Source organism: Macrotis lagotis, chromosome 6 (genome assembly GCF_037893015.1).
Source record: "Macrotis lagotis isolate mMagLag1 chromosome 6, bilby.v1.9.chrom.fasta, whole genome shotgun sequence".
Lineage (NCBI taxonomy): Eukaryota > Metazoa > Chordata > Mammalia > Peramelemorphia > Peramelidae > Macrotis > Macrotis lagotis.
Genome location: NC_133663.1, coordinates 221728651 through 221754957, shown reverse-complemented (window position 1 = coordinate 221754957; position 26307 = coordinate 221728651). Strand labels below are relative to the sequence as shown.

Sequence of the window (26307 nt, the reverse complement as noted above, 5' to 3'; positions counted from 1 at the left end):
AGCAGCACCTGATCCTCTCATGCTTTGGTGAAATATTTGAGGCCACTCACAAAAGATCCTGCCCACCTTGTCATTTCACATATTCAGGCATTTCCCTTTTTCTTTCTGTTTCTTATAAGTAAGAGATCCTTCTTTCCAAGGCTCTGTCCTCACTATATGCATTCTTGATTCCAACTCTTTCTGACTTCTCCAGTGAATTGCCCCTCCAACCATCAGCTTCACTCTTTAATCTTCAATGTTTCTCTCTTTAATCCCTGCTGCCTACAAATGCACCTGTCTTCCTCATTCTTAAAATATTCTTACTTGACTTGACGATATCCAAGAGCTGTCATCCTATTTCTTTCCTTTCTTTCATGTCAAAGCTTTCTGTACTAAGTGCTTCTTAACTCAAACTCTTGATTTCCAGTCTAATCACAGGCAATTGAACCAGCTCTCTCGAATTTTACCAATGATCTCTTAATTGCCAAATAGTGAGAAAAGCAAGTATTGATTTTGTATTTGATTTTATGCTGTGATTGATTTTATCTTACTAAGTCATGGTTCTTTGTTTCTGAACTTAATTCAGAAATTCTGCTGGCTTACAGTGAATCAAGTTTGGAAATTCAGTTTTTAAATTTATCACTGTTCTGTTCTTGTCTCAGGGAAATCTACTATTTTTGAGGGATATAGATGGACACCCAGGAGTCTGATCTAGTATCTTTACATCACTAAGCCATCCTTCAAGCTATCCACTATCTCTTATCTTGCAAGGGAATTCAGACAGTGACTTTTTCTTAGTCACAAATGGGAACGAGCAAGTAATATTACTAGGTCTTCATTTCCAGTTTCCAATCATATTGTCTCCCATCCTCAAGTCTTTAACCACTAGTGATGTCTTTGTTCCATGCTTATAAAAAAGACTTGCATTTTCATCTAGATATCTTTGGCTTAAAAACTAAGGAGCCAGTGGCCAATTCTATTGGTAAGTTCATTCGCCATCTTGCTCAAAGAAACTTGCTTCTGTCTACTTGATTGAATTTTTATTTGACCATGTTCTTTTCCTCATTTCATGACCTAATTTTCTCCTGGAACTTGTCAAGTCATTCTTTCTCAGTGTCCTTTGCTATCTTTTGCTCTATTAAGATAATAACTTCTTTTTTTTTTTAAAAAAAAGATTTTATTATCAATTTGCAGACCAAAACAAGCATTTTCATAACACAGTACTATTGCACATGAAACTGCAAATCTACCATGTACAACTTGCTATTCTTTCCACACTTTCTTTTTTCCCCTCCTTGTTTTTCTCTTCTTACTCCCACTTACCCCCTTCCCACTCAGTGCCATTAGATACAAAAAAAGCACATATATGTGTATCTATATTTATATCTATGTATGTGAAATTGTTCTATACATTTTATTTGTTCTTTCTCTGGATACATACAGCATCTTTCTTCATATGTCCTTTATTTTTAATTTGTATATGATAAACAAAATGATTCATTTGCTCAAAGTCATTCTTTAAACAATGTTGTTACATATACAATGTTGTTGTTACCTATACAATGATCTCTTGGTTCTGCTCTCTTTTTTCTTCATCATTTTGTGCAAGTTTTTCCATGCCTTTCTTCCCTCAGATATTTTATTTTTATTTATCCAACTGCATGTCATGAAAGCCTTTCAACATATATCCACCAGCATAATCATAAGTTAAACAATTTTCTACTACATTTACTCCCTTCCAACTCCCCCACTCGCCAGTGAACAGTCTGGTAAAAGTTGTACATGTACACCCATGTCCATCATGCCACATAATAGTCACATGGAGGAAAAATATCAGAGAAGATTTTAAAGAAGTGAACATAGTATCTGAATAGATTCTGTGTTTTTTGGTTGTTTTTGTTTTCCTCTGGATGTGGATAGCATTGTCCATAACATGTCTCCCAGAGTTATCCTGGATCTGTGAATTGTTGAGAAGAACTGCCTCCATCATAGTTGACCAACTCACAATGTTGTTAATAGGTACAGTGTTCTCTTGGTTCGGTTCCCTTCTCTCAGCTTCAGTGCATGTAATTTTTTCAGTGTTTCTCTAGAGTCCGACCATTCATGGTTTCTTATAGAACAACAGTATTCCATAACATTTATATACCATATTATGTTCATCCATTCCCTAATTGATGGGCATCCCCTCAAGTTCCAATTCTTTGCCACTACTAAAAGAACTGCTAAGAATATTTTGGAGCATGTGAGACTTTCCCCATTTTTTATGATTTCTTCTGGATATAGGCCTAGTTTTGTCATTGCTGGGTCAAAGGGTATGATCATTTTTTATTGTTCTTTGGGCATAGTTTCATTTTATTCTCCAGAATGGTTGGATTAGTTCACAACTCTACCACCAGTGCTTTAATGTCCTAATCCTCCCACAACTTCTTCAGTGTTGCTTAGTTTCCCTTTTTGTCATCTTAACCAATCTGCTAGGTATGAAATGGTACCTCATTGTTGTTTTAATTTGCATTTCCATAATCCATAATTATTTGGAGCATTTTTCATATGGTTTTATGTAACTTTAATTTCTTCATTTGAAAACTGCATATTCATATCTTTTTGACCATTAATCAATTGGAGAATAACTTATAACCTTGTAAATTTGATAATTTGATTCTAAATATTTTAGAAATGAGAACTTTATGAGAATCCCTAACTGTGAAAATTATTTCCCAGCTTTTTGTTTTCTTTCTAACCTTGGCTGCATCAGTTTTATTTATTAGTGCAAAACCCTTTTTAATTTAATATAGTCAAAATCATCCATTTTGTAATTGATAATGTACTTTATTTCATTTTTGGTCATAAATTTCTATTCTTTCTATAGATCCGACAGATAGAATATTTCTTGATCTGTTAATTAGTCCATGGTGTCTCCCTTTATGTCCAAATCCTGTACCTGTTTTGACCTTATTTTGGTATAGACTGTGATATGTTGGAATGAGCCTAGTTTTTGCGATATTTTGACATTATTTTGGTATAGGTATGAGATGTGGGTCTATTGCCTAGTTTTTGCCATACTATTCTCCAGTTTTTCCATCAGTTTTTGTCAAATAGTGAGTTTTTTTCCCAGAAACTAATGTGTTTGGGTTTGTCAAACAATAGATTACTCTAATCATTTACTACTATTGCTTTTGTACCTGTTCTAATCCACTGTTCCATTATTCAATTTCTTAACCAGTACCAGGCAGTTTTGAGGACTGCCACTTTATAGCATAGTTTTAGATATGCTACATCTAGGCCATCTTTCTTTGCATTTCTTTTCATCAGTTCCCTTTATATTCTTGATCTCTTTCATTTTGTTGTTACTACATTCTCACACTCTGTAAAGAAAGTTTTTAGTAGTTTAATTGGTGTAGCACTGAATAAGTAATTTCATTTGGGTAGAATTGTCATTTTTATTATATTAGCTGGTCCTAACTATGAGCAATTGATGTTTTTATCCAGTTATTTAGATCTGACTTTATTTGTATGAAAAGCATATAAGATGCTTATAAGCATTGTGTTCATTTAGTTTCTGGGTTTGTCTTAGGAAGTAGATTCCCCAGTATTTTATGTTGTCTATAATTACTTTCAATGATATTTCTCTTTCTATCTCTTGCTATTGAACTTTGTTCTGCATATGTAGAACTGCTGATGAATTATATGGCTTTATTTTATATCCTGCTACTTTACTGAAATTACTAATTGTTTCAATTAGTTTTTTTGGTCAATTTTCTAGGGATCTCTTAAGTATACCAACATGCCATCTGCAAAGACTGAAAGTTTTTCTTCCTCATTTCCAGTTCTAATTCCTTCAATTTCTTTTGCTTTTCTTATTGCTAAAAACTTCCAATGGAAAATGGGCATCCTTGTTTTAACTCAATCTTTTTGGAAATATTCCTAGCTTTTACCCATTACTTATAATGTTTGTTGATGGTTTTGGATAGATATTATTTATTATTTTAAGGAAAATTCTATTTATTCCTAAACTGTCCAGTGTTTTTAATAGGAATGGATGTTGTATTTTTTTTAGGTGTTTTTTTTTGCAAGGCAAATGGGGTTAAGTGGCTTGCCCAAGGCCACACAGCTAGGTAATTATTAAGTGTCTGAGACCGGATTTGAACCCAGGTACTCCTGACTCCAGGGCCGGTGCTTTATCCACTGTGCCACCTAGACGCCCCTTAGATGTTGTATTTTTGTCAAAGGCTTTTTCAGAATCTATGATTTCCTATTGATTTTATTATTGATATATTCAAGTATATTGAGTGTTTTCCTAATATTGAAACATCTCTTCCTACCTGATATAAATTCTACCTGATTATGGTGTATTATCCCAGTAATTATTTGTTGTCATTAAGGAGATTGGTATAAAGTTTTATTTGTCCATTTTGGCTCTTCCTAGTTTTAAGTATCAGCACCATATTGGTGTCATAAAAAGAATTTGGCAGAACTCCTATTTTTTTAAAATAATTCATGTAGAATAGGAATTAATAGTTCTTTAAATGTCTGGTAGACTTCACATGTAAATCCATCTGGAACTGGAAATTTTTTTTCTTAAGGAGTTTTTCTATCTTCCCCCTTCCTCCACCCCAAGCACAGTCCCTCCAATTGTAGCCAAAGCATTAATCCAAGCAAAATTACTTCATGATCTTTTCATGTCCCATTTTTCTTTTTTTTTTTTTTTAATTTAAGGCAATGGGGTTAAGTGACTTGCCCATGGGCAAATAATAGCTAGGTAATTATTAAGTGTCTGAGGCCACATTTGAACTCAGGTCCTCCTGACTTCAGGACTAGTGCTCTATCCACTCCCCCACTTAGCTTCCCATGTCCCATCTTTCTAAGAACACTCTTTTCCTCTGTCTCTGTAGTACTCATCCATAACCTTTTTATCCTCCCCAACCAAATTGGGTACACTTTCTCCCTCTGTCCCTTTAGGACTTCAACCACAGCACTATAACCTTAAGGTAAAATACGTTCCTTGATCTATTTATGTCCAACCCTTCTAAGTTCACTCCCACCCTCAGTCACTATTGGATTACAACCCTTCTTAACTAAAATATGTAGTAAAGTAAGGTCTCTCCATGATTTAATTATGTATAGAGCCTCTAAGTATTCTCTCCCTCTCTGTTTCTATAGGAAATAACACTCTCATAATCAATATTGTTTCATGACTCATTTAATACCCCTATCCTTTGAGTACAATTGCTTCAACTTTATTCAGTTCTTTAACTATCATAGGAAAAATGTAATTCTCAAGAGTTACAAGGGTTATCTTTGCTCAAAGGGATGTATATACTTTAATGTTCTTGACTCTCATTTTTTCCCCTTTCTGTTTACCTTTTAAAGCATTTCTTGAGTCTTGTATTTAAAGACTGAATTTTCTGTTCAGTTCTGGTCTTTTTATCTGAAAAAAATTTTTAAACCCTCTATTTCATTGAAAGTTTATTTTTTCCCCCTGACAGAATATGCTGAATTTTGCAGGGCAGTTAATTCTTGATTATAATCCAAGGTCCTTTGCCCTCTGAAATTTTATATTCCAGGCTCTTTGATTCTTTAATGTTGAAACTGCTAAGTCCTGTGTGACCCTGAGTGTGCTTCCTTTATATTTCAATTGCTTCTTTTTGATTGCTTGCAGTATTTTTTCCTTTATGTGAGAATTTTGGAATTAGTCCTTGAAATTTTTATTCTGGCGACTTTCTGGAGGTGTTCTGGACTATTTTGTCTTCTTGATCTAGAACATTAGGACAATTTTCCATCGTAATTTCCTCATAGATATTTTTCAGGGTCTTTTTCAATTTAGGCTTTGGGGTAGACTAATAATTCATAAATTATCTCTTCTATATCTATTTTCCTGGTCATTTGTTTTTCCTAAAAGGTATTTAGGGTTTCAACTTTTTGATTTTATTTGATGGAATGTTGATGTCTCATAGATTCATTAGTTTCTATTTGTCCAATTCTAATTTTTAGGCTTTCATTTTCTTCAGTTAGCTTTTGTATTTCCTTTTCCAGTTGGTTAATTTTACTTTCAAATGAGTAGTTTTCCTTTTCCATTTGGTCTTTTTGACTTTTATATGAGTTTCATTCTTTTCCCAGTTGGTCTATTTGACTTTTTTGATGAGTTGCATTCTTTTTCGAGGTGGATAATTTCACTTTTAAAGAAGTTGATCTACTTAATTTTTTATAATTTTCTTGCATGGCTCATTTCTTTTTTCCATTTTTCTTCTTTTTTTTTTAGGTTTTTGCAAGGCAATGGGGTTAAGTGGCTTGTCCAAGGCCACACAACTAGGTAATTATTAAGTGTCTGAGGCCGGATTTGAACTCAGGGCCAGTGCTCTACTCACTGTGCCACCTAGCCGTCCATCTTGTTTAGTTTTTAAAAATTTTTTAAGCTCTTCATTAAGGTTTTAGATTTGAGTCCACTTCATAAACTCCTTTGAGACTTCCCATGTAGGTAATCTGTTACTACTTTCTTCTTCTGAAATGGCATTTTTATCATCTCCATCTGAATAGTAGCTTTCTATGGTGAGTATTCTTTTTTTTTTGCTCATTTTGATAGTTAAGTTCTTCTCCTGAGCTTTGTGTGCTGGTACTGGGATCTGGTCCCTGGCTTGTTGCTTGCTAAGGTATTGCCTATAGAGAAATTTGTTTCCTCCTTCATGTCCAGGCTCTGCCTAGGCAGTGGTTTATTCCCTATCCAGTCCTGTCTTTTGTCCCAGATTTTGACTGGGGTTGGGACCCTTCTTGCTGGCTTAAACTATCTAGCTGAGCTGGGATCTGGGATGCTGAGTAGATGTCAGGAACTGGGCTGCGCTTGACTCGAAGTCTTCTGCTGACTTTCCCATCTCTCTCCTAGCTGGATTCTATTTCTCCTTCCCCCCACCCCCAAAGAGACAGAGCTTCACTGAAGATCCTCCCCAGTGTCTACAGTTAAATACTTATTTTGCTCTTTTTTTTGGTGGAATCTGTAGCTTTAATGTCTGTATAGAGACTTCATGTAATATTGTGTAGGGAAAAGCTCTGGGAACATGCTAACTTCGCACCGGCCATCTTGTCCCGGCCCCAGAAGTTGAAAAACTCCATGCCTTTTGAAGATGATGGAGTTCATCGTTCTTAGTAGAATTCCATATACCACAACCTGTGATATCTGGATGATAATAATTTCTTAACCTAGGTAATTTTAACCATAAATTAAAATATCCATAACTGAATTAATTTTCTTCCCACCAAAATTCCTCTGTTGTCCCACACTTTTCTATCCCTGTTCTAGTCACCTGAGTTGACAGCCTTAGTGTTATCCTCAACTCTCACTCTCTCATTGCCTGTCATTTACAACTTCTGAGAGTTTGTTTTAAGCTTTTTAGCCTACATGAAAAGTATAGTCTATGCAATAAAAGGTCAGAGAAATGATCTTTTAAATGTTACTGGGCTCAATTTTTAGTATGTCAACATTTATTAAGATATTAGCTGTAAAGACAGTGAAAACAGTGAGATTGCAAGTTGAACTATTTAAAATTAGGTGAATGTGTCACTTCTTTAGTACTCTATAGCACTGTGTAAAAGAATGAATACCTGATGAGCTAGTGCTTATCTGAAAAATAAAAAAACACCATGGGAATAGGTAACCTGTAAGATTCTTTCTAGTCTAATATTCTATGTTTTTATGTTTGATTATTATATAACTAGTTACAAATATTTTTGGGGGTGAGGCAAGGAGGAGAGAAGAGTATAAGGAGTTGAAAGAAGATTAAACTGCATATTCACACAGGATCACAAGAATTAAGTGAAATAGAAATCAAATCAGACAGTAATCAGTATTAGTTAATAGTTTTTCAGTGGGGTGGCTAGGTGGTGCAGTGAATAAAGCACCGGCCCTGGAGTCAGGAGTACCTAGGTTCAAATCCAGTCTCAGACACTTAATTACCTAGCTGTGTGGCCTTGGGCAATCCACTTAACCCCATTTGCCTTGCAAAAACCTAAAAAAATAGTTTTTCAGCATTTTAATAAGGAATTTGACCTTATCCATCATTTCTTTAAGATTTTGTAGAATCAATATTTCCTCCACTAAAACATTTCACTACCCTCTATAACCTTAGTCAATAGTCTTCAGGTTGAGATAAACCAAGATGTCTGTCACCCTTCACTTAGGTCATGAATTTCTCAAGATTAGTCTTTGGATGCCAATCCTTATCTGGGTACTTGAAACCTTTCTAGCTTGGTCAAACTTGCCAGAATCTGCCAGAATATGAAGAGGCATTGGAGAAGGACTGTAGTAGAAGAAGTATAGAAAAACTTGGTAAAAATATTTGTTTAAGAATCACAGTTTGGGGAAAGGAGGTAGAAGTGATTGGGTATTAATAGTTTTAATAATTCCATTTGTAAATGGCAATGCCAAGGGATTGCTACATAAGACTACAAAATTTTGCTACTTTCCATAAGTGAATTGGCTTTTGTATGACTTTCATCCATATGTTGTTAAGATTCTTGTTAATTTCTTCACAGTCATAAAGTAACAGTAACTCATCTAGACTCTTTTTTCATTTTCTTGAACCAAGGTCTTTTTGTACATATCTTGGTTGGGGGGAATATGTGGTTTGATAACAGTTATATTAAAAACAATTCACAATTGATCAATTTATTACTTGTTTCATGTCATAATGGTAGAATATTTCTTATTAATGTTAAACTTTACTTTTGATTATATTATTGCAGTTTTAGTAAGCACATATTATAATAGTACCTCTTTTGGAGATCATTTTTGTAATAATCTCAACTATCCCTGTCACAGTTATGAACTTAGAAGCCATAGTCATAGAATTTAAATGTCATAGAATTAATGTATTTTACTCAGAGAAAGGCCCTGAAGCCCCTTCTCAGAATACACTCTTATTTTGGCAAAAGTTAAAAAAAAATGTTGTTCATACTTACTTCTTGAAGAAGACCAATGACATCAGGAGTATAATATCTGGACTTCCAAGTGAATTGAATTTAAGTGAGGCAAGGTTGGGCAAAGCCATCAGTCTCACTTTCTCCTTTAGAGCCATTGCCTACTCTCTGCTCCACAGTCATCCAGTAGCAAGATATAGGTCAAGAGAACTGGAGATGGCCCCCAGATGTAATGGGAACCCTTGGCTTTTTTAAGCTAAGATTTTTCTCAAATCTCAATTTTGCTTGAAGTAACACCCATTACAGTGAATCAAGGCTAGGTTAGAATTGAGGCCAAAGATGGCCTATTTTGACTTCCCAAAGACTCAGTTTAGGAGGGGAAGACCGTTAGAGTTTCTAGCCAAAGGAAAAATGACTGCTTATTTAACACTCACTCTGAACCATCATAATCCAAACAATGAGTAAGCAGTAAAAATAAATGTAATTTTATTCATTCTTGTTTGCCTGTACCCCTGTTTGCCCTTATTTTATATACAATTACATATAGTATACAATTTTATCTACAATTATATTTAATATACTAATACATTATTTGCCTTGAACTAGGAAACTAGATAAGGAGCAGCAAATGAGGATTTAGTTGTTATTATTAAACACATTGACAGATAACAGCAGCAAGAAAATCAATAACAACTAATAGCTATCAAAGAAAAAGATGGTAAAGCTTTTAAAATGGTCATAAACCTATAAATCCTAGAAGGCTTGGAACACTTTGCATTGATGCAATCCCATATACCTCAATAGTCCTGGAAAGGCATCCTGCATATTAGCATTCTGTTAAAGTTGAATGCTATGTTATTTCTGTATTAATGTTTACAATAAAGCTCTGTACCCAAGCCACCTTTGACAAAGGTCAAATTGCCTTCAATAAATTGGGTTCTTTAAGAAAGTATGGAGTAATGTGTGTCATTTTACATGAATTTCCATGAAAAGTAGACAAATAATGTCTTGGAGATTAAAGGAGGAAGCATTAGCTTATCTGGAAAATTGTCCACTACTGGGTTGCATGGTCCCAGTTTATTTCCTCTCATGAAGAGTTGGGAATGTAGATATTCATTGATTTTTTTCCACCAAGAACCCATGCAGATTTTTATCAGCAGGTCAACTTTTGTTATGGTTTTTTTTTTTAATTTTTATCTTCTGTGATATTACTTGACAAAGAGTTCACCAGTTTTCTAAGTTTTCAACTAATAAAAGCCTAATATTTAGGAATTTGCCATTTGGGTTTATGGTTCTCAATTGTCTCCAGAACTTTTTTTTCTGATCCTTGAATTGAGGAGTTTTTTTAATATATCCCCTGAGAGTCACTTTGAATGAATCCCATAGGTTTTGATATGTTGTTTCATTATTATCATTATCTAGGATAAAATGGTTAATACTTTCTATAATTTGTTTTTTGGTCCACTCATTTTTTAAAAGGAGGTTATTCAGTTTCCAACTTGTTCTGGGTCTATATCTCCTTGGCCCAGTATTGCATATGACTTTTATTGCATTGTGATCTGAGAAAGATGTATTCACTATTTCTGCCTTTCTGCAGTTGATCATTAGGTTTTTATGTCCTAGTACCTGGTCAATTTTTGTATTAAGTTCCATCTACTGCAGAGAAAAAGGTATATTCCTTTCTATCCCCATTCAGTTTCCTGTCTACCATATCTAATTTTTCTAACAATCTATTTACCTCCTTAACTTCTTTCTTGTTTATTTTATTATTCAATTTATCTAGATCTGAGAGTGGGAGGTTGAGGTCTCCCACTAGTAGAGTTTTGCTGTCTATGTCTTCCTGTAGTTCTTTCAGCTTCTCCTCTAAGAATTTGGGTGCTGTCCCACTGAGTGCATATATAATCAGTACTGAAATAACTTTATTGTGGTACCTTTTAGGAGGATAAAGTTTCCTTCCTTATCTCTTTTAATGCTATCTATTTTTGCTGCTGCTTTGTCTGAGATAAGGATTGCTATACCTGCTTTTTTTTACTTCAGCTGAAGCAAAATATATTTTGCTCCAACCTTTTAACTTTACTCTCTATGTATCTCTCTGCTTCAAATTAGTTTCTTGTAAGCAGCATATTGTAGGATTCTGGTTTTTAATCCACTCTGCTCTTTGCTTATGTTTTAAGGGAGAGTTCCTCCCATTCACATTCAAGGTTATGATTACTAATTCTTTATTGCCTCCATGCTATCTTCCCTCTGTTTGTATTTTTCCCCCTCCCCCCCCTTATCCATATTCTCCAGTATTTTGTTTCTGAATACCACCCCCTTCAGTGTATTTGCCCTCCTATATCACACCCTCCCCTTTCTTTCCCCTTTCCCTTTTTCCCTTTTCCCTTCCTGTCCTTTTGTTACTTCTCCTTTTTTCCCCACTCCCCTTCCCTTTTTCTGTCCCCCCTCCCCTTTTCCCCTTTTAATACTTGAAAGGTTAGATTTGTATAAGTTAATTGAGTATGTATAGGTTGACTTTAAGCCAAGTCTGATGAGAAGAAGATTCAGGTGTTTCTCGTCTGCTCCCTTCTTCCCCTCTATTACCATAGTTATTCTGTACCTCTTAGTGTAATGAGATTTACCCCATTCAATCCCCCCTCCTGTCTTTTTCCTGTCCCCCTTTTTAAGGAGGTAGTGTTTTTTAGATCATTCTAAGTCATAGAAAATTCTGTGTGTCTGTCCCTTCTAGTTCAGTATATTCTATTGAATAGAGTCAAAATTCCTGAGAGTTATTTAAGTCTTTCTTCCAAGTGGGGTTAAAGCCAGTTACATCCCATTAGATAGCAGTCTCATGGATAGGTCATGAATGTCCTTCATTTCTGGCTAGGTATATTCTCTCTGTTAGAGTTACAATTCTCAAGATTTATGAGAATCTTTTTTCCCCCATGCTGGGATATAGACAGTTTTAACTTACTGGATAACATTTTTTTTCCTTTTACTGCCCCCCCATTTTTTTTTTTACCTTTTCATGTGTCTCTTGAACCTCCTGTGTGATGTCAAAATTTTCTGTTTAGCTCTGGTATTTTCATCAGAAATTTTTGGAATTCTTCCATTTCGTTGAATGTCCATCTTTTTCCCTGGAAGAGAAGGCTCAGTTTTGCGGGAAAGTAGATTCTTGGCTGCATTCCAAGCTCCCTTACTCTTGGAAATATCTCCTTCCAGGCCCTTTGATCCCTTAATGTTGATGCAGCCAGGTCCTGCGTGATCCTTACTGTGGCTCCTTGATATTTAAATTGTTTCTTTCTGACTGCTTGCAGGATTTTCTCTTTTATCTGATAGTTCTGCAGTTTGGCCACAACATTCCTTGGTGTTTTCATTTTAGGATCTTTATCTGGTGGGGATCGATGTACTCTTTCACTAACTACTTTGCCCTCTTATTCCATGCTATCAGGGCAGTTTTCCATCACTAGATTCTGTAATATTAAATCCAGGCTTTTTTCTCTTCAATGTTTTCAGGAAGTCCTATAATTTTCAGGTTGCCCCTCCTCGATCTGTTCTTGAGGTCAGTGGTTTTGTTGATGGAGGTATTTTACATTTTCTTCTATATTTTCTATTTTTTGGTTTTGTTTAACTGACTCTTGTTGTCTCATTGAATCATTAGTTTCTGTAGACTCCATTCTTTTTTGGGGGAGGAGTTTTCTTCATTAACCTTTTGCAACTCCTTTTCCAATTGGTCAATTCTACTTTTGAAAGAGCTTTCCATTTGCCCAATTGAGGTTTTGAGAGAATTATTTTTTTTTGCATTTGCCCAATTGAGGATCCGAGAGAATTATTCTCATTTTGTGTTTGTCCAATTGATGATGTTAGAGATTTATTCTCATTTTGTAATCGTGCAATTTATGATCTGAGAGATTTATTCTCCTTTTGTATTTGTCCAATTGTACTTTCTAAGGTTTTGTTTTCTTGTTGCAAGGTATTAATTGTCCCTCCCAAATTTTTAAGGTCCTTCCTTATTTCTTCAAGGAAGTCTTTCTGTGCTGAAGACCAGATCGTATTCTCCTCAGGGGTTCTAGGTCTTTCTGAGTTAGGGTCTTTCCCTTCCAAGAATTTTTCTGTGGATCCACCTTTATGTTGACCCTTCTTCATTTTGTTAAGACCTTGAGTTGGGGAGGGGCTGGTTCACAGGGGCTTGGGATCTCTAAATGCTTTCCTCCCTGAGTGCAGTTTCTCTGACTGGCCAGTAGGAGGTGCTTGTTGCTTTTTCTGGAGTGTCTGTGACCTTGATTGAGGCCTTCTCCCTTTGCTTTTTTGGGAGGAGATGGAGCTCTTGAATTCTTTTGCCTTCAATCAATGTTGGGCTTTACCCTGGCCTGAGGTCATTCCTCAGCTGGTCTGGTTCTTCTGCTCACACACCTGGGCCTGAGGCAGAAGTAGTTTGCATTTGTATGTTCTGGGAAGAGGTCTGAGCTGTAATGGAGGAGTAGACTCTTGAGTTCCTCAGACCAGAGGAGCCCAGGATTGGTGTCCACAGCTCTCCTGCTCTGGAACTCTCTCCCCAGCCCTTTCCGCAAGCTCCAGGGGGACAGCCCCAACACCAGCGCCTCTACTCCCCAGTTGACTCAAGCCCCTGCCTTCGAGCCCCACTGCTGATCCAGCAGGTCCGGCTCTGGGGCCCTCAGACTCCTGGTTCCAATTCAGCTCTTAATCTGGTTGATCCGGGGCTGATCCTTCCTCTGAGCCCAGACTCACTGGCTGGAATTTGGACAATGCTGCTGCAGGAGACAAATCCTGAGGTAGATGTTTTTTCTCTAGCTTTTCTTTCTGGGTTTTGTGGGTCGGATTTCTTTTAAGAGGTTTCTTTCATGTGATAGATGGGGAAGAGATCAGGAGACTTTAGAACTGTGCCTGTCTTTCTCTCTGCCATCTTGACCGGAACTCAAATTGAGGAATTTTTTCAGATTTAAAGCTTATGATATTAATTCTCTATTAGCCAGTCTAATGGGACAAAAAGTTTTGCGATATGATTAAAAAACTTTTTCCTTACTAGATTTTTTTTTTACTAAGTGTGTAAGCCTCTCAAGAGCCAAGACAAAGCTTCATACATCTTTGTATACTCCTTCTTCAACTCATGTTTCTTCATATCCTCCTCCACTACCTAGCACTGTAGTCTGTACACAGTGGTGCTTAATAAGTTTATTAAATGAGCAAATGAATTTTTCTCCCTAATAGTTGATGTGTTTATTTTGCTTACTTCATTTATTTATCTTGGATTTAGGATAGTAATTTGATTTTTTTTTCCCCCTTCCTTCCCTTCTCCCACATTAAAGCAATTTATATTATACTAGATGCACTTCTCAGATGCAGTAAAGGGATGGATAGTATGGAATCACTTTTCTCCAATGATGTAATTTACACACATACAAACATACACATCTGGAGGGGGAGAGGATTTTTGGTCTCTTTCCTTACTATCCAGCAGTGTCTTTTTCTTCTTTGTCATCTTCTTCCTTCTTCCTTTTTCTTTCTTTCTTCTAACTTCTTCCAAAAACAACTCTGTAATTTGTGGTTACTCATTTCTTTACAAGGCGCCCACATCAGCTTTGCTGTGGAGCTACTGTCATCAAATGAACAGCTCTTCCATCCAACTTCCTATTATTCACTATTTGATCATCTTCTGAAGTCTTAGCTCCAAGAATTCATGACTTTTCTTTATTTTCTTCTGTGTTGTGCTTTCTTCTACTGTCCAGGGAGGTATAACATGTTACATATGTGAAGTCACTTCATTCCATATTTATTCCACAGTGTGAAAGGATCATAGAGATCCAACTATATGCAGATTTACTCATAGAGAGGAAAACATGACTTCAGTTTATTCTTAGATTTTCCTATTTCTCTCATTCATTCAGTAGATATTGTATTGAGTACCATTTATTTGAAAAGCAGACATCAGCTCCTCTTAACCCCAGTTTTTGGGTTCATACTCCTCATTTTTAACCCCTAAGGCAAAGCTAAACTATTTGTGTATTGGAGAGTAGGGGAAAAGGTTGAGGTTTTTTGGTGGGGTTTTTAACCATAGGAAAAAGTGACTTCTAGTCTGAACTCTTCTCTCTCTATCATAATGAAAATTCTTTATTTAGCAACCTGAATTCCAGCTCTACTGTTATGTCTTAATTTCTTTCTGCTTGTGGAAACTTTTCTTCTATTTTTCAGGACATGATATTATTCTCATATTCTCTGAGCTGAGTTTCTAGTATGTTTGGGATTCCCTCCAGTTCTTTTATCTTGGTTATTAGTTGCCCCTACTCTTCATGTCCTTTGTCGGGTCATCCTGGCTTCTGTTTCTTTGAATGTCATTTAAAAAGACTTAGGGGAAATGTTTTTGGTCATAAGTACAAGCTAAACCTTTGATTTTGGGTTCAAATGTTACATCAGTTGGTGGAATCCCTCTTTAATAATTTGCGATCCTGGGGTGTATATGATAATGCTTTTTTAATTTATTTAACATTATTAAGGCAGGAAGATTGATATTCACATCTGCATTATTTTACAAATAAAAGAAGAATGAAAACACATAGGGCTCCATTACACTACTGTTTCTGTCCTGGTGCTCTGTAAATTTGCCTTGAAATGCAGTCTAGTATAAAGTCTTAGATTCCTTTCAAAGAAAATTTCATTGCTAGTATTCTACAAAGACCTTGTCTTTAGGAGATTTCACTCATTAGGAAGCATGAGGTTTCAGAAATTTAGCAATCTGCTCATTGTGCTTGAAGGAACTATCTATTGCCTTAAAGTAACACTTCAAAGAATTATTTAAGAGAATCACTTCTCACTTGTATTTGTTAATGTTGGAGAAGCTTAAATTCTCACTATTCTTTCATGTTTGAAAATTTTCATTCTTTGAAGTCTATATTAAGGGCCATCAATCTGAATTAATTACTAAAAATGTTTTTGTTCAAAAACATTTAATTCAAAAGTAGAACACTGTTTTACTTCTTGTATTAGTTGAAATAATGTGAGGGGAAGTGCTGTGAAAAAATAATGCCTTCTTTTTAATAATGTTTGCTGGCACTTGAAAAGTTTTCCTAAGGGGAAATTGTACTTCCTTAGGATATTCTTTCAATTTCACTTATTACTAAAGATAATCTTATACCTAAAATACATAAAAAGTCATTATTATTATGTCAGTCATTTTTCCTGCCTCTATCATTCTCATTTGTCTTCTTCTGTTACCCACTGCCCTTGATTTTGGTATTCTACTTTTATAAGTTGATCTTGCCATGGTCCTTTTATTCTTTCTCCTTGTGATATGATTTGGCCAAATGTAGGCAATAGGTATAATGGATATGTCTTTGTTTCTTTCAATCCATACTGTGTTCCTAAAGCCACAAAATTGTATGTCCTGCAGTTCCTTTAATTACTTCATGGAGTGAAAGCTTTTTTTCTGCTTTAGGTTTTAAGTATAAAAGAATAAAATTCTGATATGGGGAAAAATAATTTTTATATTACTTGTGGTTATAATTTTTCATAGTTTTATAAAAACAGATTTTTCAAATTTAAAATAGTGCAAGATTTTACTTCTAGAATAATTATAGTTCAACTGCTGTCAAAATAATAGTTTACATTTACAAAGGTATTTTCCCAACTGCTTTTACAGTATTTCATCTAATTTGATCTTCACCTTGTGAAAAATAATTAACTTAAGTGACACAAACCCTCTGTTTAGCATTAAGGTAGATAAGTTATTCTTAAGATTATCTATTGTCTTGAGTTTTTTCATTTTTCCATTAAAATAATATTTTTCAGTGCCATTGGAGGTAAACATATCAATAGTTCAACTCAAAACTTCAGGTTTTTTTCTCCTTAATGTTACTTGGTGATGAAACATACATTGCTTGTTGTTTCCCCCCCCCCCCCCCCGTGGGCTATTTTTTTAAAATTGGGTTTAAAAGAAAACTACTTTTTCAATATTTAACTTTTTTTCAGTTAGTAAAAGTGCTATTTTTATACTCATTTAAAGTGGTTGTTCAAGTTGTGGGTTTAGGAAAAAATGTATCAAAAAGTCTGCAGTTCTACTTTATAGATGATCAGTCCTTTCAGTCACATATTACTCACTATCTTGAATTCTAAGGGTTCGGATCAACATGGTATCATTTTTGTAACCTTTACATTTTAATAGATTGGTTCCATTATCTCTGACTAGAATAATTGGCACCTTGTAAGCAATCATGCCATGCTTAGTTTCTGTAGGAATATTTTTGCATCTTTTTACTTAGTCTTTAATATAGCTCTTTTAAGCCTAAAGTAACATTTTGAATACTATTTGAGTACTGTTTTTCCTTGTCATATGAAAAATGATTAAAAAGTTCACTAACATGATTTAAATGTTTTCTCATTTAGGAAAAGTTCTGAAAATATTAGTCATGCTGAGCAACTCAAGGAGAAGGAGAAACAAGGCTTTTTTAGATCCATGAAAAAGAAAAAGAAGAAATCCCAAACAGTAAGATAACCACTGTTTTTTTTTTCCTATTGTAGTGTGAGTTTTGAGTTATTTTACAGTTATCATTACAAATGGTCTATAAAATTATATTATATATGCTATCCATCTACAACCTTATCTTAAATTATACTTGAACTTCATAGTTGGTATCAACTTTGTCTTTTTCTCATTTGAAATTCTGTACAGAAACATTTTTATATTATCAGACCAGATATTCTTGTTCCTATTCTGATGGATACATGTATCCTTTGCTCACTGAAGTATCATAGATTCATCTACAAAATCTCTAAGAACAGAAAAGATACAAAGAACTTTAATTTAATTTAACTTTAATTTTCATTTTCAAGATTTTTTAAAATCTCTCTATAGTTAATTTAAATTCATAGATCCTACATGGAAGTAAATATTATTCTTTCTGTCTTCTGGATTCATTACCTTGTCATTATCCTAGACTCCTCACTCTCCCTTATTCTGCATAACCAGTCAGTAGTTAAGTCTTGCCTTTTCCATTTCCATAGCATTTCTCATGCTTTGTCTTTGCTCACATAGCATAGCCATCACTATAATTCAGGTTCATATTGTCTCTTGCCCAGGCTATAGCTGCAACCTTCTAGTCATTCTCCCTGGCTCCAGTTTTTTCATGCTTTATCCTCCAGTCAGCTACCAAAGTGATTTTTTTCCTTAAGTGCAAATCTAATCATGTTACTCTCCTATTCAGTAAACTCCAGTGGCTCCCTATTGCCACTATGATAAAATGTGAATTCCTTTGTTTAGTTTATAAAACTCCTTACAACCTGACCTGAACTTATCTTCCCCTCCTTATAATACATAATTTTTTTAAACTGCATTCTAAAATTCAACCAAGCTGACCCTCACACATGGCACCTCCTCTCCCATCTCTACCTTTACACATGCATCCTCTATTCCTAGCATCCTCTCCTTAGAGTCAAGACAGGTATGTAGTAAGAACTTGCTGTGTTCCTGATGTTGTGTTGAGTTTCAGGTTACAAAGAAAGACAGAAAGGTGCTTATAATCAAATTACTGGAGACAAGTGTATACAAATAAGATCTATACAGAATCAGTTGGAGGGAATCTCAGAGGGTAGATGCTGATGTTGAGAGGGATTGGGAAAGACTGCTTAGAGAAATGAAGACTTGAAGAAAGCCAGGAGGTTGAGAGGAGGACCATCCAGTGAAAATGCATAGGAGAAACTCAGAGATTAGCCAAGCTGCAGTGTATGTAGAGGGAAGTAAAGCATAAGGAGATCTGTGTGAGAGCTAGAGGTGGCCAAATGATGGTTGCCTTGAAAAGCATCCTTTTCCTTTAGGACATAACTTAAGACTAACATTCTACCTGAAGCTTTTTCTGACCCCACCAGCTCTTTGTGCCCTAATTCCCTTGGATTTATTCTTTTTATATTTATCCTGCAAGTATGCTTCTCCAGAAGAATAAAAATCCTTGAGAGTATCATCTTTGTATCTTTTGTATCTTTGTATCAAGGCCTGAGCCTGGCATTAGCAAACAATAAATGCTTAATTACCTTTTTTCAAATTACCTTGAATGTGACTACTTTTTATTAATTTATGTTTATTTTAAATAGAATTGTAGATTTACTTCTTTTCCCCCCACTAGAATTTTTTTTTCTGATTAGTCTTGTCTGATTCTTCATGCCTCTATTGGATATTTTCTTGGAGTGGTTTGCCATTTCCTTCTTCAGCTCATTCTATGAGAAAATGTAGGCAAACAAACTTGACCAGGGTCATACAGCTAAGAAGTGTCTGAGGCCAGATTTGAATTTAGGTGCTTCTGACACCAAGCGCCATTTAGCTGCCCTTTTCTTGAGAAGAGGGATTGCTTTTTTCTTTGTATCTCTATACCCAATGTCTACCTCACAGTCTGGCACATCAAAGGCACCTAATAAATGCTTATCCCTTTCTCCCTTGGTTAGTTGGAATGATGTGGATAAAGAGTCAAGAAAAGAGCCTGAGAAGGACCATTTGAACAAATAGGAGAAGAAACAGAAGAGAGTGGTGTCACATACCCCTAAAGAGGAGAAAGTGTACAGAAGGAAGTGAGGTCAAGGAGATAAGGACTGAGAAAAGATTAGATTTGGCAATAGATCATTGGCGACTTTGAAGAAGCTGTTTCATTGGATGATGAAGCCTGAAGCCAAATGGTAAAGGCTTCATTTTTCATGCTCTGCTAGAAGAGTATGAAAATGGAGGAACTAGAGGCACCAGGTATAGACATCATTCTTTTTTTTAAATTAATTTGTATTAAAGATATTATTTGAGTCTTACAATTTTCCCCCCAATCTTACTTCCCTCCCTGCCACCCTCCCCCCCACAGAAAGCAATCTGTCAGTCTTTACTTTGTTTCCATGTTGTACCTTGATCCAAATTGCCTGTGATGAGAGAGAAATCATATCCTTAGAGAAGAGACAAGAAGTCTAAGAGGTACAATAAGATACCGGGTTTTTTCTAAATTAAAGGGAATACTCCTTGAACTTTGTTCAAACTACACAGCTCCTTATCTGGATACGGATGACACTCTCCTTTGCAGACAGCCCAGAATTGCTCCCGATTGTTGCACTGATGGAATGAGCAAATCCTTCAAGGTTGATCATCACTCCCATGTTCATGTTGCTGTTAGGGTATACAGTGTTTTTCTGATTCTGCTCATCTCACTCAGCATCAGTTCATGCAAATCCCTCCAGGCTTCCCTTGAAATCCCATCCCTCCTGGTTTCTAATAGAACAATAGTGTTCCATGTTTGCTAAGCCATTCCCCAATTGAAGGACATTTACTTGATTTCCAATTCTTTGCCACCACAAACAGGGCTGCTATAAATATTTTTGTACAAGTAATGTTTTGACCCTTTTTCATCATCTCTTCAGGGTATAGACCCAGTAATGGTATTTCTGGGTCAAAGGGTATGCACATTTTTGTTGCCCTTTGGGCATAATTCCAAATAGCTCTCCAGAAGGGTTGGATGAGTTCACAGCTCCACCAACAGTGTAATAGTGTCCCAGATTTCCCACAACCCTTGCAACAATGATCATTATCCTTTCTGGTCATATTGGCCAATCTGAGAGGTATGAGATGGTACCTCAGAGAAGCTTTAATTTGCATTTCTCTAATAATTAAGGATTTGGAGTATTTTTTCATATGGCTATGGATTGCTTTGATCTCCTCATCTGTAAATTGCCTTTGCATATCCTTTCACCATTTGTCAATTGGGGAATGACTTTTTATTTTAAAAATGTGACTCAGTTCTCTGTATATTTTAGAAATGAGTCCTTTGTCAGAATCATTAGTTGTAAAGATTGTTTCCCAATTTACTACATTTCTTTTGATCTTGGTTACATTGGTTTTATCTGTACAAAAGCTTTTTTAATTTAATGTAATCGAAATCAAATTGGTTTTTGGTGATATTCTCCAACTCTTCCTTAGTCATAAACTGCTCCTCTTTCCATAGATCTGACAGGTAAACTAGTCCTTGATCTTCTAATTTGCTTATACTATTGTTTTTTTATGTCAAAGTCCTGTAACCATTTGGATCTTATCTTGGTAAAGGGTGTGAGGTGTTGGTCTAATCTAAGTTTCTTCCATGATAACTTCCAATTATCCCAGCAGTTTTTATCAAAGAGGGAGTTTTTATCCCAATGGCTGTACTCTTTGGGTTTATCAAACAGCAGATTACTATAATCATCTCCTGCTTTTACACCTAGTCTATTCCACTGCTCCACCACTCTATTTCTTAGCCAATACCAAACAGTTTTGATGACTGATGCTTTATAATATAATTTTAGATCAGGTATGACTAAGCCACCTTCTTTTGCACTTTTTTTTCATTAAGCTCCTGGGAATTCTTGACTTTTTATTTCTCCATATGAATTTACTTACAATTTTATCTAACTCATTAAAGTATTTTTTTTGGAATTTTGATTGGTAGGGCACTAAGCAGATAGTTTAGTTTTGGTAGAATTGTCATTTTTATTATATTAGCTCTACCTTTCCATGAGCAGTTGATATTTGCCCAGTTATTTAAATCTGATTTAATTTGTGTGAGAAGTGTTTTATAATTGTTTTCAAAAAGATTCTGAGTCTCTCTTGGCAGATAGACTCCCAAGTATTTTATAATGTCTGAGGTTACTTTGAATGGGATTTCTCTTTCTAGCTCTTCCTGCTGTATCTTGCTAGACATATATAGAAAAGTTGAGGATTTATGAGGGTTTGTTTTATAACCTGCAACTTTGCTAAAATTGCTAAATGTTTCCAGTAGTTTTTTGGATGATTTCTTGGGATTCTCTAGGTAGACCATCATGTCATCTGCATAGAGTGAGAGTTTTATCTCTTCCTTCCCAATTCTAATTCCTTCAATTTCTTTGTCTTCTCTAATTGCTGATGCTAACATTTCTAATGCAGTATTGAATAGTAATGGTGATAATGGGCACCCTTGTTTGACCCCTGATCTTATTGGGAATGCCTCTAGCCTCTCCTCATTGAATATAATGCTTGTTTATGGTTTCAGATAGATACTGCTAATTATTTTAAGGAACAGTCCATTTATTCCTACACTCTGTAGTGTTTTTAATAGGAATGGATGCTGTATTTTGTCAAAAGCTTTTCAGCATCTATTGATATGATCATATGATTTCTGATAGGTTTGTTGTTGATATAATTGAGTATACTAATAGTTTTCTTAATATTGAACCAACCCTGCATTCCTGGAATAAATCCTACTTGATCATAATGTATTCTCCTAGTGATAACTTGTTGTAATTGTTTTGCTAAGATTTTATTTAGGATTTTTGCATCTATATTCATCAGGGAAATAGGTCTATAATTTTCTTTCTCTGTTTTAACTCTTCCTGGTTTAGGTAACAGCACCATATTGGTTTCATAGAAAGAGTTAGGCAGAGTTCCATCCTTCCCTATTTTTCCAAAGAGTTTATATAGAATTGGAACCAATTGTTCCTTAAATGTTTGGTAGAATTCACTTGCGAATACATCAGGCCCTGGGGATTTTTTTTTTAGGGAGTTCAATAATGGCTTGTTGAATTTCTTTTTCTGAGATAGGGTTGTTTAGGTACTTAATCTCTTCTTCATTTAACCTGGGCAACTTGTATTTTTGTAAATACTCATCCATTTCACTTAGATTATCAAATTTATTGGCATAGAGTTGGGCAAAATAATTTCAAATTATTACTCTAATTTCCTCCTCATTGGTGGTGAGTTCACCTTTTTCATTTATGATACTAGCAATTTGTTTTTCTTCTTTCTTTTTTTTTTAATCAAATTGACCAGAGGTTTATCAGTTTTATTGGTTTTTTTCATAATACCAACTTTTGGTTTGATTTATTAGTTCAATCGTTTTTTTTTTTGCTTTCAATTTTATTAATTTCTCCTTTAATTTTTAGAATTTCTAATTTGGTATTTACTTGGGGATTTTTGATTTGTTCTTTCTCTAATTTTTTTACTTGCATGTTTAGTTCATTGATTTCCTCTTTCTCCAATTTATTCATGTAAACATTTAGAGCTATAATATATCCCCTGAGAGTTGCTTTGAATGAATCCCATAGGTTTTGGTATGTTGTTTCATTGTTATCATTATCTAGGATAAAATGGTTAATACTTTCTATAATTTGTTTTTTGGTCCACTCATTTTTTAAAAGGAGGTTATTCAGTTTCCAACTTGTTCTGGGTCTATATCTCCTTGGCCCAGTATTGCATATGGCTTTTATTGCATTGTGATCTGAGAAAGATGTATTCATTATTTCTGCCTTTCTGCAGTTGATCATTAGGTTTTTATGGCCTAGTACCTGGTCAGTTTTTGTATTAAGTTCCATGTACTGCAGAGAAAAAGGTATATTCCTTTCTATCCCCATTCAATTTCCTCCATAAGTCTACCATATCTAATTTTTCTAACAATCTATTTACCTCCTTAACTTCTTTCTTGTTTATTTTATCATTCAATTTATCTAGATCTGAGAGTGGGAGGTTGAGGTCTCCCACTAGTAGAGTTTTGCTGTCTATGTCTTCCTGTAGTTCTTTCAACTTCTCCTTTAAGAATTTGGATGCTGTCCCACTGGGTGCATATATATTCAGTATTGAAATAACTTTATTGTCTATGGTACCTTTTAGGAGGATAAAGTTTCCTTCCTTATCTCTTTTAATGCTATCTATTTTTGCTGCTGCTTTGTCTGAGATAAGGATTTCTATCCTTGCTTTTTTTACTTCAGATGAAGCAAAATATATTTTGCTCCAGCCTTTTACCTTTACTCTCTATATATCTCTCTGCTTCGAATAGTTTCTTGTAAGCAGCATATTGTAGGATTCTGGTTTTTAATCCACTCTGCTATTTGCTTATGTTTTACGGGAGAGTTCCTCCCATTCACATTCAAGGTTATGATTACTAATTCTTTATTGCCCTCCGTGCTATCTTCCCTCTGTTTGTATTTTCCCCCCTTCCCCCCCTTATCCATATTCCCCAGTATTTTGTTTCGGGAATACCACTCCCTTCAGTGTATTTGCCTTCCTATATCACACCCTCCCCTTTCTTTCCCCTTTCCCTTTTTCCCTTTTCCCTTCCTATCTTTTTGTTATTTCTCCTTTTTTTCCCCATTCCCCTTCCCTTTCTCTGTCCCCCCTCCCCTTTTCCCCTTTTAATACTTGAAAGGTTAGATGTTTTATAAGTTAAGTGAATATGTGTAGGTTGACTTTAAGCCAAGTCTGATGAGAAGAAGATTCAGGTGTTTCTCATCTGCTCCCTTCTTCCCCTCTATTACCATAGTTATTCTGTACCTCTTAGTGTAATGAGATTTACCCCATTCAATCCCCTCCCTCCTCCCATCTCTTTCTTGTCCCCCTTTTTAAGGAGGTAGTGTTTTTTAGATCATTCTATCTAAGTTATAGAAAATTTTGAGTGTCTGTCCTTCTAGTTCAGTATATTCTATCGAATAGAGTCAAAATTCCTGAGAGTTATTAGTCTTTCTCTCAAGTGGGTTAAAGGCAGTTACATCTCTTTAGATAGCAGTCTCATGGATAGGTCATGAGTGTCCATCATTTTTGGCTAGGTGTATTCTCTCTGTTAGAGTTACAGTTCTCAAGATTTATGAGAATCTTTTCCCCTTATGCTGGGATATAGCCAGTTTCAACTTACTGGATAGCATTTTTTTCCTTTTACTGCCCCCCCCCTTTTTTTTTTACCTTTTCATGTGTCTCTTGAACCTCCTGTGTGATGTCCAAATTATCTGTTTAGCTCTGGTCTTTTCATCAGAAATTTTTGGAATTTTTCCATTTCGTTAAATGTCCATCTTTTTCCCTGGAAGAGAAGGCTCAGTTTTGCGGAAAAGTAGATTCTTGGCTGCAATCCAGGTTCCCTTGCTCTTCGAACTATCTCGTTCCAGGCCCTTTGATCCCTTAATGTTGATGCAGCCAGGTCCTGAGTGATCCTTACTGTGGCTCCTTGATATTTAAATTGTTTCTTTCTGGCTGCTTGCAGGATTTTCTCTTTTATCTGATAGTTCTGGAGTTTGGCCACAACATTCCCTGGTGTTTTCATTTTAGGATCTTTTTCTGGTGGGGACCGATGTACTCTTAACTACTTTGCCCTCCGATTCCATGATATCAGGGCAGTTTTCCATCACTAGATCCTGTAATATTAAGTCCAGGCTTTTCTTCTCTTCAGTGTTTTCAGGAAGTCCTATAATTTTCAAGTTCCCCCTCCTTGATCTATTCTCGTGGTCATTGGTTTTGTTGATGAGGTATTTTACGTTTGCTTCTATTTTTTTTCTATTTTTTGATTTTGTTTACCTGACTCTTATTGTCTCATGGAGTCATTAGTTTCTGTAGACTCCATTCTTTTTTTGGGGGGAGGAGTTTTCTTCATTAACCTTTTGCAACTCCTTTTCCAATTGGTCAATTCTACTTTTGAAAGAGCTTTCCATTTGACCAGTTGAGGTTTTGAGAGAATTAATTTCTTTTTGCATTTGCTCATTTGAGGATCTGAGAGAATTATTCTCATTTTGTATTTGTCTAATTGAGGATCTGAGAGATTTATTCTGATTTTGTATTGGTCCATTTGATGATGTGAGAGATTTATTCTTATTTTGTAATTGTGCAATTCATGATCTGAGAGATTTATTCTCCTTTTGTATTTGTCCAGTTGTACTTTCTAAGGTTTTCTTGTTGCAAGGTATTAATTGTCTCTCCCAAATTTTTAAGGTCCTTCCTTATTTCTTCAAGGAAGTCTTTCTGTGCTGAAGGCCAGGTCATATTCTCCTCAGAGGTTCCAGGTCTCTCTTGAGTTAGGGCCTTTTCCTTCCAAGAATTTTTCTATGGATCCACGTTTCTGTTGACCCTTCTTGATTTTGCTAAGACCTTGAGTTGGGGAGGGGCTGGTTCATAGGGGCTTGCGATCTCTAAATGCTTTACTCGCGGAGTGCAATTTGTCTGGCTGGCCAGTAGGAGGTGTTGGTTGCTTTCTCTGGAGTGTCTGTGACCTTGTTTGAGGCCTTCTCCCTTTCCTTTTTTGGGAGGAGTTGGAGCTATTGAATTCTTTTGCCTTCAGTTAGTGGTGCTCTTTATACCCTGGCCTGAGGTCATTCCTCAGCTGGGCTGGTTCTTCTGCTCATACACCTGGGCCTGAGGCAGAATTAGGTTATAATTGTTTGTTCTGGGAAGAGGTCTGGGAGTGAGGAAAAAGAAAAAGGCAGGAAACTGACCAGAGGAGCCCAGGGATGGTGTCCAACAGCTGTCCTGCTGCAGAATTCTCCACCCAGCCCTGTCCACAAGTTCCCCGTGGGACAGCACCAACACCAGCACCTCTCCTCCCTAGTTGACTCAAACCTCTGCCTTGTAGCCCCACTGCTGATCCGGCTCGGGCCCTTAGACTCCTGGCTCCAATTCAGCTGTTAATCTGGTTGATGGGGGGGGGGGGGCTGATC

General features: G+C 35.7%; 1 protein-coding gene across 4 annotated transcripts in view; it reads left to right on the top strand.

Annotated features, from left to right (window-relative positions):
• Nucleotides 1-26307, top strand: part of CDKL5 (cyclin dependent kinase like 5) — a 250898-nt gene that overhangs the window by 207219 nt on the left and 17372 nt on the right. For all 4 annotated transcript variants that reach the window (XM_074192329.1, XM_074192328.1, XM_074192327.1 and 1 more), the window contains one exon: nt 17257-17356. In XM_074192329.1, coding sequence (XP_074048430.1) covers nt 17257-17356 — 100 coding nt within the window. The remainder of the gene's footprint in view (nt 1-17256; nt 17357-26307) is intronic.